The sequence below is a fragment of the Schizosaccharomyces cryophilus genome (assembly GCF_000004155.1).
Source record: "Schizosaccharomyces cryophilus OY26 unplaced genomic scaffold supercont4.5, whole genome shotgun sequence".
Classification (NCBI taxonomy): domain Eukaryota; kingdom Fungi; phylum Ascomycota; class Schizosaccharomycetes; order Schizosaccharomycetales; family Schizosaccharomycetaceae; genus Schizosaccharomyces; species Schizosaccharomyces cryophilus.
Window position 1 is genome coordinate 875,241 of NW_013185628.1, and position 17,589 is coordinate 892,829.

At 38.8% G+C, this 17,589-nt stretch overlaps 6 protein-coding genes and 1 non-coding gene across 7 annotated transcripts; 2 read left to right on the forward strand and 5 right to left on the reverse strand.

The window, feature by feature from the left end:
- Window positions 1-325: 325 nt before the first annotated feature.
- On the reverse strand, window positions 326-396 carry SPOG_16318. The gene has a single exon. It is a non-coding gene; the product is annotated as a tRNA-Gly (tRNA).
- Window positions 397-1,330: 934 nt separating this feature from the next.
- On the forward strand, window positions 1,331-3,583 carry SPOG_04945 (glucose-6-phosphate 1-dehydrogenase). The gene is made up of 3 exons (XM_013169133.1): window positions 1,331-1,495; window positions 1,567-1,633; window positions 1,879-3,583. Exons 1-3 carry the CDS (start codon window positions 1,479-1,481, stop codon window positions 3,295-3,297), a joined length of 1,503 nt encoding a protein of 500 aa, XP_013024587.1. The 5' UTR covers window positions 1,331-1,478; the 3' UTR covers window positions 3,298-3,583.
- SPOG_04944 (polyamine N-acetyltransferase) lies at window positions 3,487-4,658 on the reverse strand. Its single transcript, XM_013169132.1, has 2 exons — window positions 4,324-4,658; window positions 3,487-4,080 (listed from the first exon to the last, which is right to left on the reverse strand). The coding sequence occupies exons 1-2, from the start codon at window positions 4,420-4,422 to the stop codon at window positions 3,682-3,684; spliced, it is 498 nt and encodes a 165-aa protein (XP_013024586.1). The 5' UTR covers window positions 4,423-4,658; the 3' UTR covers window positions 3,487-3,681.
- A 332-nt stretch (window positions 4,659-4,990) lies between these two features.
- SPOG_04943 (U5 snRNP complex subunit Brr2) lies at window positions 4,991-11,897 on the reverse strand. Its single transcript, XM_013169131.1, has one exon. The coding sequence runs from the start codon at window positions 11,843-11,845 to the stop codon at window positions 5,312-5,314; it is 6,534 nt and encodes a 2,177-aa protein (XP_013024585.1). The 5' UTR covers window positions 11,846-11,897; the 3' UTR covers window positions 4,991-5,311.
- Window positions 11,898-12,062: 165 nt separating this feature from the next.
- Window positions 12,063-15,822, forward strand: SPOG_04942 (ATP-dependent DNA helicase). The gene is made up of 2 exons (XM_013169130.1): window positions 12,063-14,552; window positions 14,592-15,822. Exons 1-2 carry the CDS (start codon window positions 12,280-12,282, stop codon window positions 14,827-14,829), a joined length of 2,511 nt encoding a protein of 836 aa, XP_013024584.1. The 5' UTR covers window positions 12,063-12,279; the 3' UTR covers window positions 14,830-15,822.
- On the reverse strand, window positions 14,821-15,928 carry SPOG_04941 (5'-methylthioribulose-1-phosphate dehydratase). The gene is made up of 6 exons (XM_013169129.1): window positions 15,663-15,928; window positions 15,591-15,614; window positions 15,467-15,544; window positions 15,334-15,390; window positions 15,123-15,292; window positions 14,821-15,067 (listed from the first exon to the last, which is right to left on the reverse strand). Exons 1-6 carry the CDS (start codon window positions 15,740-15,742, stop codon window positions 14,874-14,876), a joined length of 603 nt encoding a protein of 200 aa, XP_013024583.1. The 5' UTR covers window positions 15,743-15,928; the 3' UTR covers window positions 14,821-14,873.
- On the reverse strand, window positions 15,863-17,350 carry SPOG_04940 (GTPase Rbg1). The gene is made up of 2 exons (XM_013169128.1): window positions 17,155-17,350; window positions 15,863-17,094 (listed from the first exon to the last, which is right to left on the reverse strand). Exons 1-2 carry the CDS (start codon window positions 17,315-17,317, stop codon window positions 16,154-16,156), a joined length of 1,104 nt encoding a protein of 367 aa, XP_013024582.1. The 5' UTR covers window positions 17,318-17,350; the 3' UTR covers window positions 15,863-16,153.
- Between the last annotated feature and the right edge of the window lie 239 nt (window positions 17,351-17,589).

Below are 17,589 nucleotides of genomic sequence, written 5' to 3' on the forward strand. Positions count from 1 at the left end.
ATCTCCCAAGGAAGTAGGTGACAGTCAGCAATCTCAAAAAGGTCACCAGAAGAACGGATCAAAACTGGAGCTTTTTCCTAGATTTCTCGAGTTTCTTTCTTGCTTTTTTCTCTCAGATGCAATCAAAAAACCTTGTAGTCTCTTTTCCTACGGCATTTTATTATCGAGAATATCATACAAGGCGTCTCACTGGATGGCAAGAGTAAAAAAAGATGCGATGGCGTGGAAAGAGAAAGAAACAAAAAAGAGCCGGAAAGGCCAAAGGGAGTATTAGCTGACCTGGTACTGTATTGATTAATATCAATAAACAAAAACATAATTCCTTTGCATCAGCCGGGAGTCGAACCCGGAGCGAATGCTTGGAAGGCATCCATGTTACCGCTACACCACTGATGCCACGTTAGTAGTTATGGTAAAGAAAAGCATATATAACAATAATAATATCTAGAAGAGATTGCAATCTTGGAATTGGGTTGAGCATCTTATCATTTCTTCAATGTAGTGTCTCGTTTCTTCAGCAATTTTTTTTTCTTTTAATGGATCTGACTTGGATCCCTTTTCATGATTTTTTTTTGTTTTATTTTTAGTAGCGAAAGCTTAAACTTATTTTCAGAGTTTAAGCATCAAAGTTGAAGTTAGTCATTCGCGAGGCCCAGGTTTCTTTCAGATATTCGTGTAACGAGGTTTCTTTCACTCCTTGAATTCATGGATTCCTGTAGAACAAACGTTACCCTACTCGGATGAAACAAAAATATATAGATAAATAAGTAAATAATTGAGTAATTTATAATAAAAGTCAAAAGAATTGAAAAAAAGTTGCTTCATGAAAGAGAAAAGTCGAAATACCCATCTCGGACGAGGGACGAGGAATGGTTCGGACGAATTCATTCGTATCGGGTAGTCCCAGGCTCTGGACTTAGAACATTGCGGATCGTTTCAGATCAAATGTCAGAGCCTCATCTCGTCCGTTCGTTAGAAACCGGATTGTCCCAATTGCTTACCAAGGCTAAATCGGTACAGTAACGTCTTGGAGAGCAGCTTTCGTTCTCTTAAATTCAGTTTTTTTTTTAATTTCTATTTTTGGTTCATTCCTTCATGCTTGATTTGTTTTCTTTCTCTTTCCTTTTGCTTCCTTTTGTTCCTACTACGACCATCCCTTTTGCTTTATTACATAGGAATACAGGAACGAATTATCAAAATGAGAACTCTCCTTATAAAAATATTTATTGGTACAATATTGATTGTTGGTTAATCTAGGGTGGTCCCGTAAATTACAATAGCGAGAACGGATTTGTCATCGGATCACTTGCGTCATCAGATCATGCCCAATGGATCGACATTTGACGAATATTTCGAAGGAGCCCTTGATATATTAAGTCGGTCTGAGCGGACTGTTTGCACTTACCATCTGCCATTCATTAGGTTAATCCATCTTTCTCTCTTTCATCAAACTCTCTTCTTATAGAATAATTGTAAAGATGAGTTCTTCTATTCAGTAAGGATTTTTTATTTTTATTTTTTATTTCTAGTCTTTGGATGTGCTTACTAACGGAATCGTTTTTATAGACCTATCAAGCAAAACGCTTCTATGGTCGTTTTTGGCGCCTCTGGAGACTTGGCTAAAAAGAAGACGGTATGTTCCTGATTGTTTCTAGTTGAAACACGCGTCATAAGGGTTTTTGCAAGCTCGAATCTATAAATGCCAGTTTCATGGAAATACTATGCTGTGCTTTGCGAGTCCATCGTTCCATGTATTTCAGTTTGTGCTGGATTTTCAACTCAAGCTGCTTCTTGAACACGAGTTGCATGAATTTCGACTCTTGCTTGCAAAAAAAATCTTTGCGTTCGTTTTTATTAGTTGCTAACTATGTGGAATAGTTCCCTGCTCTTTTCTCCTTGTATAAAGATGGCCGTCTTCCCCAGGATTTGGTAATCGTGGGTTATGCGCGCTCTAAAATTGAACCTAATGACTTCATCGAACGTATCACCCAATACATCAAGATTGACGATAATGACTCGGAAACCAAGCAAAAGCTCGAAGAATTCAAGAAAATGTGCACTTACTACCGTGGCTCTTATGATGAAGTTGAATCTTTTCAAGGTCTAAATAAGCATCTCTTAGAACGCGAGGGTGACCGTACTGAGCGCAACCGCGTTTTCTATCTTGCTCTTCCTCCCGACGTCTTTGTACCCGTCGCTACCCATTTGAAGCAACAATGCTATCCTGAAAAGGGAGCTGCCCGTCTCATTATCGAAAAGCCCTTTGGATTCGACCTTGACTCTGCTCGTGAGCTTCAATCCAAGTTGGGTCCTCTTTTCCATGAGAACGAGGTTTACCGTATCGATCACTACTTGGGCAAAGAGATGGTACAAAATCTCGTTCATCTCCGTTTCTGTAACCCTATTTTCTCTCAATTATGGAACAAGGATTCTATTTCCAACGTCCAAATCACTTTCAAAGAGCCCATCGGCACAGAAGGCCGTGGTGGTTACTTTGACTCTAGCACCATCGTTCGTGACATCGTTCAAAATCACCTTGTTCAAGTTTTGTCTTTGATTGCTATGGAACCCCCTACAACTCTTTCTGCTGATGACCTGCGTGATGCCAAGGTTCAAGCTTTACGCCGTACCCGCCTTGGTGAACTACAAGATGTCGTCCTTGGCCAATATATTAAGAGCAAGGATGGCAAGCATCCAGGTTACTTGGATGACGAAACAGTACCTAAGGGTAGTAAGTGTCCAACTTATTCCGCCATTCCCATGTTTGTTGACAATGATCGTTGGGATGGTGTACCCTTCCTCTTGAAGGCCGGTAAAGCCATGAACGCTGGTAAGGTTGAAGTACGTGTTCAGTTTAAGCCTGTTGCCAATGGCTTGTTTAACGATGCTTATCATAACGAATTGGTCATTCGAATCCAACCTAACGAGGCCGTTTATCTCAAGATGAACATCAAGCAGCCCGGTATTAGCTCCAAGCCTTTACTCACCGACTTGGATTTGACTTACAAGAACCGCTTTACCAACATGAAGTTGCACGAGGCTTATGAAGCCTTGTTCTTCGACGCTTTTGCTGGTGACCAATCCCGTTTCGCTCGCATCGATGAACTCGAATGTGCCTGGACTTTGGTAGGCCCTCTTTTGCAATATATGGAGAAGGAGAAGCCTGAGCCCAAGCCTTACGAGTATGGTTCTGAAGGACCAGACTGTTTGAATGAATTCTTGCAAAAGTTTGGTTACTCATACGATACCCCTGATTACTATGAATACCCTGTGACAAATTTGCCTGAAGACAAGTAAATGAGCTTGCTCCATTCCTTTAAAAAGAGAGTATTTTTTATTCCCTTTTTAAACTGTACCTAGTTTTATTATTTGGACAACATTTAACTTCCGTTTTTGGTCTATGTATTAGTTTGGTCATTTTAGATGTTGTATGAGCTCTTCGATCCCAAGGCCCGTTGAGTGATTTAGAACTATTTAGAAGGGTTTGTTTCTGTTTTGTTTCATTGTGTGTTATGACAATTTATTACTTCAGGCTAAAGTACTTGATGCTATAGCTTTCAATAAACTGCTTTTAATGAAAAACGAAATTTATTCAAAATCATAACAAGTTGGAAACTCGTAGATAGTTCTTTAGGACTGGAGTTGTAGGAAGAACAGAATTGTATTCGCATGTACTACAAATTAAATTTCATAAACCATGTCGTACCAAGTATCACCTCCGAATTTGCAAGCACTTTCACCAATGAGTTTGAAACCGACTTCCTCGTACAGAGAAATCAAAGGCTTATGAGCCAGCAAAGTCATGATCCTTGGCTTGGGGCTAACGGTTGTTTCACAACGGAATTGTAATTCCTTAATCAATTGTTTGGCGTAACCTCGACCACGATGAGCAGGATGTACAGAAAGGGAGTGGATGGCAACGTTCTTTCCCTTCGGTTCATGCTTGGACATTGAATCAACTGTAACACTTTCTGAAGATGTTCTGGTAGCCATTAAGTGCCCTATTAACGTGGTAGTATGTTCCGTGGGAGCAAAAAGGCCAAGCTGGAGCTCAGGTGCTTGTGAAACCCTGTAAGCGATCTGTTGAAAATGTCAGTATTGAATACCATCCGGAATAACCAGGAAGAAAGAAATTATCACTTTTTCAAAGAAATGTATGGTCCTTTATGCCCACAACAGACAATAGTGTTTTGTTCGGCTTTTCCTTATTTCGTGTGAGGTATGAAAATGCCTCCATAGCAAGATAAATCACATTCTCTTTATCTTCTTTAAAAAAGTTGAGTGTATTCACATTCTCTTCTTTTCCTGCCTGCTTCGACATACCGTTTTAAGAGACGCACGCTCATTTTCAGGAAAACACATGTCCTCTAAATGAGCTACCTGTTTTGTTTCGGATTTTTCAATATTTCTAATGTTTACCATCTTTTTAATGAATCAGGATCAAGTGTATGGAAAACTACAAAAAATCCTCTATTTGAAACGCTCTGGAAAGAAGTATTCTCGCGTTATATGACACATGCGTAATACATCGTCACTCACATCCCATAACAAAAGTTCACTAAAAAAATGAATTCTGAAAATATAGTTTAGTCATAGTTGGATGAATTTGAAAAGTTCGTAAGGAATTTCGCACTGTCCTTCTTCATTATGGAAAAGTTTGGATTACAGTAGTTGTTTTATGTATTTGCATCAAAATACTAAATAATTGAAACAACTGTTTCTTTGCGTTTTTTAAGCATTAAATGTAGTTGTAATTGGTTGAATCCTTTCAAGCACTGCTGTTTTATGATTTTTCCTTGATACCAACCCACTCCCTGCTATTCAACTCTTTGCTGCTGTTTAAACCCTTTTTCATTGTTCATTACGTCCAAGGGAACAAGCGAAATCTTGTACGTTTCATTTCAATCCTGAGAATGCGAGGCACTCAAGTTGTTCGGTCCTCGTTTTCGCGAGATCATGTCTTCAAAACGTTAAAATAGGAAATCAAGCTTGTTTACTTTTTATAACATTAAGCAAGAAACTAGGCGAATTGTTAATTAGCTATCGGCAGTTATTCATTGTCAAAAAACCAATCTATTCATTATTTACAAAACCGAAAAGATTTTATCCTCATTATAAATAAATTCCCTTAAACTCATCTATTAAGGCCAAGACAAAAGTCATAACCCGATCCAAATCCTTCCTGCTTTCTCTTCGACAAAATCCAAAACAGAAAGCACTCATTAATTTTTTTCGTGTATAAAGAATTGCAAGATAACATCCTTGGGCCAGCAAATATTCTGAATCAAAGTTATTAAGCGTTAAATATTATTTATTCTTCTGCATCTTCCATTTCTTCATCCAAAGGTTCCAGAACACCACAAGAAAATTCTTTCTCGTAATCAACTCCCATATAAGAGTCACAGAAGCAACTGAGTTTGAATGACTTGTTACCGGCTTCAGGTGGTACGAACTCTAGTTTTGTCGTTAAGGATCGACCCAAAGTAACCTTCTTAATCGCCAGAAGATTTTGGTCATCGGAAACCACCAACCACCAATGTTCTGTCTTTTTCATAGGGAAATAAGGAGCAAACACAGTGATGTCCACTTCTTCCTCTTCTTCTACTTCTCGGTCCAGCTGTATTAATAACAACGTAGGAGAGTTTGCATGTACATTCTCTGGATCGTGAACTTCAAAATTGATGTCAATGTCTGGATATTTATTAATAAACTCTGCACATTTGGCAAGATGAACATTATCCATTTGCAGTAATTTCATGCGTTCATCATCGTCCATGTCAATTATATCGAATACATCCTGCACTCCCTTCTCATTGCAGCGTTTAATTAATGCATCATCAAAGTAGGGAATCTGTTTCAAAGGACTGTCACGATCCCATACAGCTTGTGTCACCATTTGTGACATTTCCATGGGTCGTATGCAAGCGGTGAGATGGCCGTCCGAAGAGAGGGTATCAACACATGCACTGAGCAGATTCAGAACTTTACCGAGTACGAACTTTTGGTCTAACGCTAGTTCAGCCGGTAATTCAAAGCGCGAGTAATGGGCAGCTAACAGAATAAACGATTTTGTATGAGGATCCTCATAATCCGGACTGCTTAAGCGAACAGGCAGCTGTGAATGAATACGGGCTAATATAACATCTTCATACTTCCTTATAGGTAACTGTTCATATTCTGCAGCGGATGTTACAATCTCTAACAAACCTTTCATCTTAGTACGCTCGGTTAAACTGAGAGCAAATGTTTGCATAGTAACATATGTAATTCCGTAAAACGATGCTATCATTGCCAAATTGAGGGGTACACAACTGTCATCTTCTTCATCAACAGTAATCAGACGGGCTTCATTTAGATCATTCATTGTAGTTTCTACTAGATCTGATAGGAATTCCGAAACAGACTCATGGGTTATGTCCTGAAGACCGTAATACGTGGGATTTGCAACCAATCGTCTGTACATATAAGTCCATGTTAACCAATCCACAGCATCCTGTTTGTTTTCGACAGTTTGTGTTGAGATCTCCGAAACAAAAGCATCATGAAGCCACACTTGTAAATGGCTTTCCATGGGTAATGGTTCATTTAAGAATCTCTTGTAATAGTCCTTTTTAGTATTCACCGTTAGTAAAACAGCCTGGCTGATAACGTTCGTTCTCATATTAGCCGTGAAACCTAGCATTTGCAGTAAATCACTAATGGGATAATCAATGTATCGATGCTCTTTTCCATCATATTGCTGAGTTCCCATTACAACCACCACATTGGATTTGACATTCAACGAATAGATAACATCATGCGTAGCAATCAAAACTTTTATTAATCCATGTAAAAACATGGCTTCAACGATGCTTTTGTCATGTGCAGATGTAATTTCAGAGACAAAAGCTATTCCATGTTGAAGAGACTGACGCAAACTAACGTCCTGGACCTTTTCGATTGCCCCTGTTTCTGCTACAGAGAACTGATATTCATCTTCATCAGCCAAACTGAATGTGACAATGTCAAGTGCAAGTTGTCTTGCAACTTTCCGATCAGGAGTGAATACAAGACTAGATTTTCTTTGAGATATACTTTGCACAAGAACACGATATACGGGCTTAGACATAGCCAACATAAGGGAAGGAAAATGGTTAATGCTAAACGATTGCAAATGTATCGTTAATGGGTTAGGTCTATCCTTGGGACTAAAGTTGAATATATTTTGAGGACTAGCTCCTAACCATTCGCCAAGGTCTCGAGCATTAGCTAAGGAAACAGAAAGGCCAACAATTCTTATATGTTTTTCTAATTGCAAAGACATGTAACGGATCCTTGAAAGCACAACTTCATAAAGAGGACCATGGGCACCACCCAATAATTGAAGATTGTCACATATATACATGTCAACCTTGTGTATACTACGCATTGTTCTCCATCTTTTCGATAATGAATCCCATTGAGAAGGAGTAGCAAATATAAGGTCAGCCACTTGGATAAGCTTCAAATCTTCAGATCGGTCGCCGGTTAACTTAAATAACACCTTTCCTTCACCAATATTACCAAGCCTTTCTTTCCACTCTTCAAACTTTTGATCGATAATTTCTTGTATTGGAGCGAGATAAACAGCACTACCAGCATCAGGATTTTTCCAGTGGTTCAACAATGCAAGCTCAGCACATACTGTTTTTCCACTACCATTAGGAGCACCAATAAATAAGGTATCATTAGTTTTATATAAGGCACTAAAGACCTGCGTTTGTAATTTGTTAAAATGGCTAAATTGAGAACTGTACAATGAAATATATTCCGGATTCCCCAAGGTACTAACAGGTACATTTTGCAGATCAAGAAGAGGAGTCGGTGCCGGAAATTTTTCAGGCATGATTAGCCGTTTAAATGACAATGGGACCTTGAAGTTGCAATGCAACCACCGATCAGAGATAATACTGATGAAATAATTAGGAGGCAGAGGCTCTGTTAAAGTCACAGTAAAATTGACAATGTGTTCATCTTCCTGATATTTCTTAAGTAAAAAGAATTGTTCGTAATGTAGAAGCTTTTCACCATTGACATCTTCAACCAGTATCCAGAAAGCTTCAGAATTGCCACTTAAAGAATCATCCCAAGTGAACTGGGAGGATATCGACAATTCAACCCCAAGTAACGATCGAGTAATAGGCTGGATATGAGCTTCGATGTTAACTCTGGGGAATGACTGCACCATATTATAAACGCGTCGACCTTCCTTGGGAACACCAATTAATTCACCTAATTCAGCAGGGTCCAAATCAAAATACCGATACCAAGAGAAATCTTTCTTTTCTACTCGGCGAATTACTTCGGCAGGGCAATTTGCAAACTGTCTCAGAGGACTCATGGTCGGCCAAAGGCGTTTTTCAATCATTTTGCAGGTGTCTAAAGCCATCTTTGCAACAGCTGACCATCCACGACGTAAGGCTATTTCAAAAATTGCCCTCATAATTCTTCCTGCAGACTGGGTTACATAAACCATGTCTACTACTAAAGCAAACCCATCAAGCTGCTGCCTCGAAATATATGATTGCAATAACGCATTAATCTTTGCGGCAGAATCATCAAGGCCCTCACGTATAGGAATCGGTACACGTTCTAAAAGTCTTGCAAGTTCAACTTTTTCTTCCTCCCGTACCGGAATATACTTAAATTCGTCTGATAAACTAAAGACTCTGAACAGTTCTATTAAAGATATAGACTGGTTAAGTAACCTGTTATACGTAGCCATTGAGTTATGAGACACATAATAGCTGGCTGCAACTTTACCAAGTTCAGTTGCCGTTAATGTACCACTCTCTTTGCTATAAACAAGAAGTCTGCATTTTTCAAGAAGTAAAGCAGCAGAGTGAACTAAATCAGCTCTTTTTTGTATAAGATACTTGTCATTTTCATATTCTGGACCTACACTGTATAAACCAGGAGACCTCAGCATTCTAACGTATAGGTAAGTAAAACCCAACCATTCAACACCATCCTCAATGCTTCTTACTGAGCCCATAGCTATCTCAGCATTTAAGCAATCAGCTAAGCGGGTCATAAGTTGTGATTCAATTGGCAATTGTTGATTCATTAAAGATAGATAATACTGTAATTCAGAGTGTGCGGTGATGATAATACCCTCACCATATGTGTCAAACTGTGGCCGACCAGCTCTACCAAGCATTTGAAGAATATCTTGGGGTGAAAGTTCAGTCCAAATACCTTTCTCAGGTGAGTATATTTGAGTACCTTTGATAATTACAGTATGAGCAGGTAAATTGACACCCCAAGCCAAAGTAGCAGTACTTACTAAAACCTGAATTGTACCTTCAGCAAACAGATCTTCTGCCGTTCGGCGATCCTCACGTCGCATACCTGCATGATGTATAGCAAATCCATAAGGAAGAAGATCTTTCAAATGCTCATTCTTGGTGGTATCAGCTTCTGTTTGCAAAATTTCACGCGAAGCAGCATCGGAACGTAAAATATGACCTATTGTTTCTTCTTCTAAAGCTTTGTCTCGAATAAAACGAGCAGTTTTATAAGTTTCTTTTCTAGAATGCACAAATATAAGAACCTGATTTTTGCCAGCTTGCTGCATTGTCTTCTCATAACAAGCTTCATTAGTAACTTGTAAACGCTTGATAGGTTTCTTTTCAGTTACTCCGATAAATTCTTGTTTTAATGGGCAAGGGCGATATGTTGCATCAAAATAGAACAGACCCTTATTAGGATTTACTCGCAGAAAAGTTGAGACATCCTTATAATTAGGCAACGTAGCTGAAAGACCAACTAAACGAATCCTTTCCAAAGACTCTTCTTGATGACGAAGAGTACGTGCAACAATCGATTCCAAGACTGGTCCTCTTTCATCATGCAGTAAGTGAACTTCATCAATAATTACTAAGCGGACAAGATTGACATACGATAGATCGTTGGATTTTCTGGTAATAATGTCCCATTTCTCAGGTGTTGTGACAATAATTTGTGTTTCGCTAATCTGTTGCTTAGTTAACTGGCTATCACCTGTCAGCTCAGAGACTTGAATTCCGTATGGGTTTAGACGCTTTGAAAAATTATTGACCATTTCCTGGACCAACGCTTTCAACGGCGCAATATATACAATCTTGAAATCATTTTTGCGAAATGTTAAAGTTTCAGCATTAAGGTGCTTTTGTAATTCGTTTAAAATACATAACATTGCCACATTAGTTTTACCAGCACCGGTAGGAGCACATAGTAAAATATTCTCGTCTGTCCCATAAGCTATTGGGAATAAGTGACTCTGGATTCGGTTCAATGAAGGCGTATTAGGGAAAGCTCCGTGCGCCCACTCAGGAAGTTCATTCACAGACACTAATCGTTCATCTGAGCTCATCGTAGCCTTAGTTGGAGCAGGAACATGAATTTCTTCATACCCTTTACCAGTGCGTCGGAATGAGCCCTCAGGTAGCTTTACTGCTTTATTTGACATGAGATGAGCACCTTCAGAGAAGACATAGTTTTCCAAGTTAACTTGTTGCTTAGGAATCACGTTATTGGTTATTTTTTGAGCACTAGGCTTTGGGACCACATCCTCAGCAGGTACAAACCCTTGGCCATCTAGGACGGGTTTCGCTTCTTGAGGGGTGACTTCAGCAGGAATAGGAGCATTATGTTCCAAAGCTTGCAATATCCAGGACTGGCCAGCCTCTTGCATAGCTTCCACTATGGTAGAACGCTCCTTATCATCAGCAGCTCGCGTAAGTCGAGTGCAGAAAACTATCATCCATCGGTTTTTAGTCAAAAGTTGTACCAAAGAAAAATGCTCATAATCAAAAATATTCATTAGCTCGTTCTCAAGCTCACCAAGATCAACATTCGATGAAAGAGCATCGAATGCAAGATTTGTTTTTTCCTGGCATACATGAGCGTCTTGGTAGTATTTTGCAATTTCCCGTTGAAGCCAGAATGCATCTATGTCTCTTGGGTGAAGTTTCGACACTTCGGATACTTTTTTAGTATCGCTCGAAATAATGGCTACCTCAGTATCCTGCTCTTCTGTGGGAATTTCTTCACCCCTTACATCCTCGGTAGGGGCTTTCTCTTCTTCTTCTTCTTCTTCTTCCATCGCTTCCACGGCTTCTTCTTCCTCATCTGCTTCATTAAACAATACTGGAACGCCTGAATCATACAAATCTCTTTCATCCATGGCTGTCTCTTCTTCTCTGGTATAGTCTGTCAAGCGATTACCAAGGTTAATTAACTGTGAAAATCGATCGTCAGGAATCTTGACTCCTAAAATTTCGTTCACTTGTTGTTTTTTGCGAGTATCTGCTAGGGTATCATCTTTTATGGTTTCGATCACCAAATCTGATGCAGACCGTAAAACTTCTGGTGCCTGATCACCCAAGTATTGTTGCACAAATGCTAAGATATAGTCATAAACTTGTCGTGTCTCATTTGTCAAAGGCTGGTATCTTAAGGTTTCTAATGTATCGGAAGCACCTAGCAATGTCGAGCCAGTGGTGCCTTTACGCCTAGGTAATCTCTTTTCAGCCTTTACGGGATATCCCTCAGTAGTAGGAACCATAGTTTCCTGTACTTCTTGAGTGAATCCCTGAGGAAGAGCCTCAGCTTTACTAGTCCGTGCTCGAGTACCCATTTCGGACACATTAACACGATTAGCAAGTGACTCTGGCTCTCCTGTAGGTTCTGTATCGCGTCTTGACACGAATCTTCGATCAGGTTGCGTAACCAAATTTGACATTGCATTGTAACTATACTGCGACGTGTCAATTCTAGGTTTATCCTTGTCGCTTCCATGTTTGGAGGAATCTTTCGATCCTCCTTTGGAATTTACACTCGACATGATTGTGAGTGGCGGACGGTAAGTTCCTTCTGCTATTGTATTTGGATATTAGCTACTAGGTTGAAAAAGCAAGTGGTATATGGGTTTCTCAGGAATAAAGTGCTACAGCGCACGATAACGTGTGCCTTAAGAAAATGTTAACTTTTGTTGCGTTCTTTTACGTAATTTAAAGCCTCTCGTTATTTGATTCTTTCGGTTTTCTTAGTAAATGAAACAACACATTTGTGAATAAACAGTATTTGTTTATTATATCTGGTTTTTTACCGTTTATCACCTTGTTTGCTTATATGGATGTTAGATGGACAAAAATTACTTACGATTAAGCTTGTACCCTGCTAAGTAGCATAGTGAATGGTGATTAAAGGATAGTTTGGATGCTACTGAAAAAGTATTTGTCTCTAAACTAAGAGTTAGGAAAAGAAGCCCTTGAGAGGATGACTGATGACGAGTCGTTTGAAGGAGACGATTGGGATAGCCTGGATGTGCAAGCGGTAGATGAAATTGAGCATAAATTACAAAACAACACCATTGGATTACAAGGGTATTCAGTCGATGAATATTTAGAGGTGAATGATCAGGAACCACATCGATTACAACACGAACTTGATCGAGATGCTGCTCAACAATGGATCTATCCAATCAACGTGTCATTTCGGGATTATCAATTCAACATAGTCAAAAAAGCACTCTTTCAAAACGTTTTGGTTGCTTTGCCGACAGGCCTCGGAAAAACGTTTATAGCTGCGACGGTGATGATGAATTACTTTCGATGGTTCCCCAAAAGTTATGTTATATTTATGGCTCCTACAAAACCATTAGTGACTCAGCAAATGGAAGCGTGTTATAAAATAACAGGAATTCCACGAAAGAAAACGGCAGAATTGAGTGGTCAAGTGCAGGTTGGTATCCGAAATCAGTACTATCAAGAAAGAAATGTATTTTTTGTAACTCCTCAGACACTTTTAAACGATATAAAGCATGGAATTTGTGATCGCACAAAAGTATCATGTTTGGTTATTGATGAGGCGCATCGCAGTACTGGAAACTATGCTTATGTAGAGGTTGTTCGTCTGCTCTACTTTGGAAATAAAAACTTTCGAATCTTAGCGTTGAGCGCAACCCCGGGAAGTAAGATTGATACTATCCAAAACGTTATCGACTCCCTGCACATTTCTTGCATAGAAATCCGTAATGAAACTAGCATCGATATCGCTCAGTATGTACATAAAAAGGAAGTGGATAGAATTCTAGTGGACTTATCTCCGGACATAATAGACTTAAGGGATCGCTTTGCGTCTCTTTTAGAACCAATGCTGTTAAAGTTGAACCAAGGAAATAATTACCGAGTACAAAATGCGAGAGACATTAATTCGTTTACTCTAGTACAAGCAAAACAAGCTTTTTTAGCTACTTCCGGGCAAAACTTTGCAAATAACCAACGTTGGGACATTTTAAATACATTTGACGCACTTGCTACCTTTGCGTATCCTCTTAATTTACTAATGAATCATGGTGTCAGGCCCTTTTGCGAAAAGCTTCAAGAAATTGAAGAAGAATGTTCCACAGGGCGAGCAGGTTATAAAAGAAGGATTTTGTCGAATCCCGAATTTAAATCTTTAATAGTCGATACTAAAAATTTGCTTCAGAATAATGATTTTTATGGGCATCCGAAGCTTGAACACCTGCAAGAAATTGTAGTAAATCACTTTGACGTGGGAAGTAAAGACAATGGAAACACCAGAATTATGATTTTTGTCGAGATTCGATCCAGTGCCGAAGAAATATTTCGAATACTAAGTCGGCACTATCCTATTGTAAGGCCGGCAATTTTCGTTGGTCAGTCTTCAGTTCGAAAGACCACAGGAATGTCTCAAAAAACACAAAATGAAACAGTGAAACAATTCCAGAAAGGTGATTTTAATACACTGATAGCTACTTCTATAGGTGAAGAAGGTTTGGATATTGGAGAAGTCGACATGATTATTTGCTACGATGCCTCTTCGTCACCAATTCGAATGCTGCAGCGGATGGGTAGAACTGGTAGAAAGCGTAATGGTTATATTTACATGCTCTTAACACGAGGAAAAGAAGAAGCGAAATGGGAGCGTGCCAAAGATGCTCATAAAAAAATTCAAGATAATATTATTAATGGAAGGGGGCTCGTTTTGTCCGATAAAAATCATAGAATTCTTCCCAAAGAGATTCAGCCTGTGTGCGAAAAAAAGGTTGTGGAGATTCCAAAAGAAAATGTTGCTCCTCTTGTGAGTTCAAATGAAAAACAAAAAGCAAAAGCGAAAAAGAAGTTTTTTATGCCAGAAAATGCATTGCACGGTTTTGTACAAGTATCAAGTCTTACAAAGCCTAAACGTTCGTCTACTGTTGAAGAAGCTTTTGAAATTTCTGAAGATGATCTTTCTCCCAAACATGATGAACAATTATTATATTATAGACAAGTTCCAAAGAGGACGATAGATATACATAAAGGACGAGATTTTAAAAACATGAATACGACGGGCCGGGTCCCCCATTCCTTGGCTTTGAAATGCATACAATCATCTTTGAATAATATGAGTCGGCACAAAGATTCCTCGATAACTTATAAATGGAAAGATATATATCAACAGAGTCTGAAAGAAGAAACCATGAATGATTCTTCTCATAAGAAACCGAAGATGAATGATATAAAGCAACATTTGAATGCTAGCTTGTAAGTATTATATTTCTAACTTCCTTTTCTAATATATAGAGCAAGAGAATCTAGACTTTTGTCAAAAGAAAGATTAGAACACCGAAAATTACACCAATTGGATAACGATGTTAACGCGGCAACTACAGACGAAAACCTAGAGAAAGATCTTCCAAATTTAAACCTTACATCCTCCCAAAATTATAGAAATAGAGATACCGGTTCTTATACGGATAGACAACATCGCCTTCAGCAGTTAGTGGAAAGGCGTAAGCGATCCAAAGGAATGTGGGTATAGAAGGGAACAGAATCATTCATTTATTTTATTTATTTTTACTTTAATTACAAATTTTTAATTTTATAATCCAATTCAAAGAGATAGTCATAGCATTCCATTTGTGTTTTCGACTTTTCCCATGTGGATCCCCAACTTATTGCTCCATAACCGCGAATAAGAATTGCATTGGTTTCTGGATATTCTTCAAGCGTTTCTTTAATACTTTCAAAAATTCCTTCAAGGGTGTCATTGTGTATTACTAGTTTAGAACAATCGTTAGTATCGATACTTCAGCGGCACATTAACAAACTTACTTGGAACTTTCAGAGAGTCAAAACAACAAAGATAACCATTGCTAGGTTGTCCCTTGGGAATTCCTTTAATCATCTCTTTCGATTGAGTATGAAAGTCTTTTCCGTTGTAAAGAGAAGCACCAAGGGCAGCAAGAGAAGTGGATAAAATACAAGCCACAGCGTTCCTTTTCCTGTTTTATTTCTTAGAAATATATTCATAACATTAACTTACTCTAAGATGTAGGCAAAAACCTTAGACCACACAACATCGGTATTCTTGGAAGAATCGCTAAGCGATTGTTAGTCAAATACAGCCCTTAAGCAATTTAAAGGATAATAGTTTTTAACCTATAGTTGAAACAAACCTTAAAGAGAATTGGGCAAGGTCTCCTTCCTGTAGCATGTCTCTTTGAATACGGTCTTTAGCACAGACTACTTGATCGCTGGAAACGAGTCAGTAAGTAAAAATTTATAAAATTGTGATATTACCAATTTCTTAGACAAAAGTTTCCGCTATGTACAGTTAGTTACGAGTATTATAGTTTTAACAAAGGCGCTTACCTCCCAAACCTCATCCATCCTTGTCTATAAAAATGAGGAATCAGTTCCAAAACCAAATCTTTTTCTTTTTGTTGGATCATTGCAATGGTATTCAGATCTATTCCTTACAACGGAAATCAATCCCTTTTTCTATAAGTGAAAGAGGTGGTCCACTACCCTGGAAGCAACTATAAATTTGGTTCGCAAAAAGTAGTTTCAAGGATAAACCATTTTACATTGGAGTATGTGTGAATAGCATATATTGCTTGAATAGAACTTAAAATATATATACACAAGGATAATAGTTAAAAGATGTTTGAAATACATTAAACCCTATATAAAAAAACACCACCAGTTGTGAATAATAACATGTTGAAAATTTTTTGTGCCAAACAAAAACGCTTTTTTCTTTTTACTTAAATATACGACTCAAGAAATGATAAAGGGGAGAACAGGAAAAGGTAAACTGAAAAAGACAGAGGAAGAAGTCGAAAATGTGAGATAGTCCGGTTTTACTTTTTGACAATTGTAACGACATCTTCGTCCAACAAAACATGAGCAAGACCAACACGCATGCCGGGATAAGGAACACTCTTACCCCAAACGTAAGCGTGCTTGAATTGGCTCTTAATACTAGAGTGAATGTTGTTACAGAAATCTTCAACACTAGAGTGACCAGAACGAAGAATGACAGGTTCCGAATAGTCAGGATCAAGGCCCCTAGGACGAGTGTAAATACGAACCAAGTTTAGATAGTCCCACATTGTTGTCTTAAGTTCGTCAATGTTCCAACCCTTGTGACCGCAGATAGGAACAGCGTTAGGAATACGGTCGATCAAGTCCAATTCTTCCAATGAAATTTCATCGATCTTGTTGAGGATGTAAATTGCTGGAATATAGCAACGATTTCCTTCTAAGACGTCAATCAAGTCATCAATAGTGGCATCGCAACGGAAGGCAATATCAGCTGAATTGACACGGTATTCGCTGCATACGGCACGGATTTCGTCCAGATCAATGTGATTGAGGGGGACAGTGTTGGTAATGTTAATACCACCACGTTCCTTCTTCTTGAAAACAATATTCGGAGGATCCTTGTTCAAGCGAATGCCAAAACCTTCTAATTCTTCCTCAATAATGCGCTTATGAGACATGGGCTTCAGGACATCCAAAACAATGAAAATGAGGTTGCATGTACGAGCAACCGTAATAACTTGCTTACCACGACCACGGCCGTCCTTGGCACCCTCGATAATACCAGGCAAGTCAAGAATTTGGATTTTAGCACCGTTATACTGCATGACACCAGGGACTGTCGTTAATGTAGTAAACTCATAAGCAGCCGCTTCACTACGAGTACCGGTCATCTGGTTCATCAATGTACTTTTACCGACGGAGGGAAATCCAATAAAGCCAACGGTACCAATACCGGTACGAGAAACATCGAAACCGACTAGAAGAGTTAGCTTTAAACCAATGTAAAGTCAAATATTTTAGTAAACAAAATACATACCACCACCGCCACCACCGCCGCTACCGGTCGGTGTAATGAGCTCGCGCTTCAGTTTTGCAAGCTTGGCTTTAAGCATGCCCAAATGCTTAGCCGTAGCTTTGTTTTTTTGGGTCCTGCTCATTTCATCTTCGATGTCCTTGATCCTTTGAGCTGTGGTCGACATTTTTGGTTCCCTTCCAAGATGTGATATTGGAAATGGTCAGGTTTGAAAAAAAAAGACTTTTGCCTACGTAAGATATTTTCGGTTGTTCCGCGGCCAATAAATTCATATTATCGAGTTATCCGCGGTTCGTTAATGGTTAAATTCGCTATTGTGTTTTGCGTATTTTACTGAGCTGCTTAAAAAAGTTCGTTGCTGCGTACTCTCATATTTTACTTCACCGAATATTCTTCTGTCTCCCTAACTTGATTTTTGTATGTGTTGTTATACGATAT

Excerpts from the sequence above, each read along its gene's own strand:
- SPOG_04941 (XM_013169129.1), bottom strand. The coding sequence starts at position 15,742 with ATGATCCAACAAAAAGAAAAAGATTTGGTTTTGGAACTGATTCCTCAT. Across the intron at positions 15,615-15,662 it reads GGATGGATGAGGTTTGGGAG|CGGAAACTTTTGTCTAAGAA; the intron begins GTAAGCGCCTTT and ends AACTGTACATAG. Across the intron at positions 15,293-15,333 it reads GTTTTTGCCTACATCTTAGA|GAAAAGGAACGCTGTGGCTT; the intron begins GTAAGTTAATGT and ends GAAATAAAACAG.
- SPOG_04940 (XM_013169128.1), bottom strand. The coding sequence starts at position 17,317 with ATGTCGACCACAGCTCAAAGGATCAAGGACATCGAAGATGAAATGAGC. Across the intron at positions 17,095-17,154 it reads CGGCGGTGGTGGCGGTGGTG|TCGGTTTCGATGTTTCTCGT; the intron begins GTATGTATTTTG and ends TAACTCTTCTAG.
- SPOG_04944 (XM_013169132.1), bottom strand. The coding sequence starts at position 4,422 with ATGGTAAACATTAGAAATATTGAAAAATCCGAAACAAAACAGGTAGCT. Across the intron at positions 4,081-4,323 it reads AGCGTGCGTCTCTTAAAACG|ATCGCTTACAGGGTTTCACA; the intron begins GTATGTCGAAGC and ends CATTTTCAACAG.
- SPOG_04943 (XM_013169131.1), bottom strand. The coding sequence starts at position 11,845 with ATGTCGAGTGTAAATTCCAAAGGAGGATCGAAAGATTCCTCCAAACAT.
- SPOG_04942 (XM_013169130.1), top strand. The coding sequence starts at position 12,280 with ATGACTGATGACGAGTCGTTTGAAGGAGACGATTGGGATAGCCTGGAT. Across the intron at positions 14,553-14,591 it reads CAACATTTGAATGCTAGCTT|AGCAAGAGAATCTAGACTTT; the intron begins GTAAGTATTATA and ends TCTAATATATAG.
- SPOG_04945 (XM_013169133.1), top strand. Across the intron at positions 1,634-1,878 it reads ACTTGGCTAAAAAGAAGACG|TTCCCTGCTCTTTTCTCCTT; the intron begins GTATGTTCCTGA and ends TATGTGGAATAG.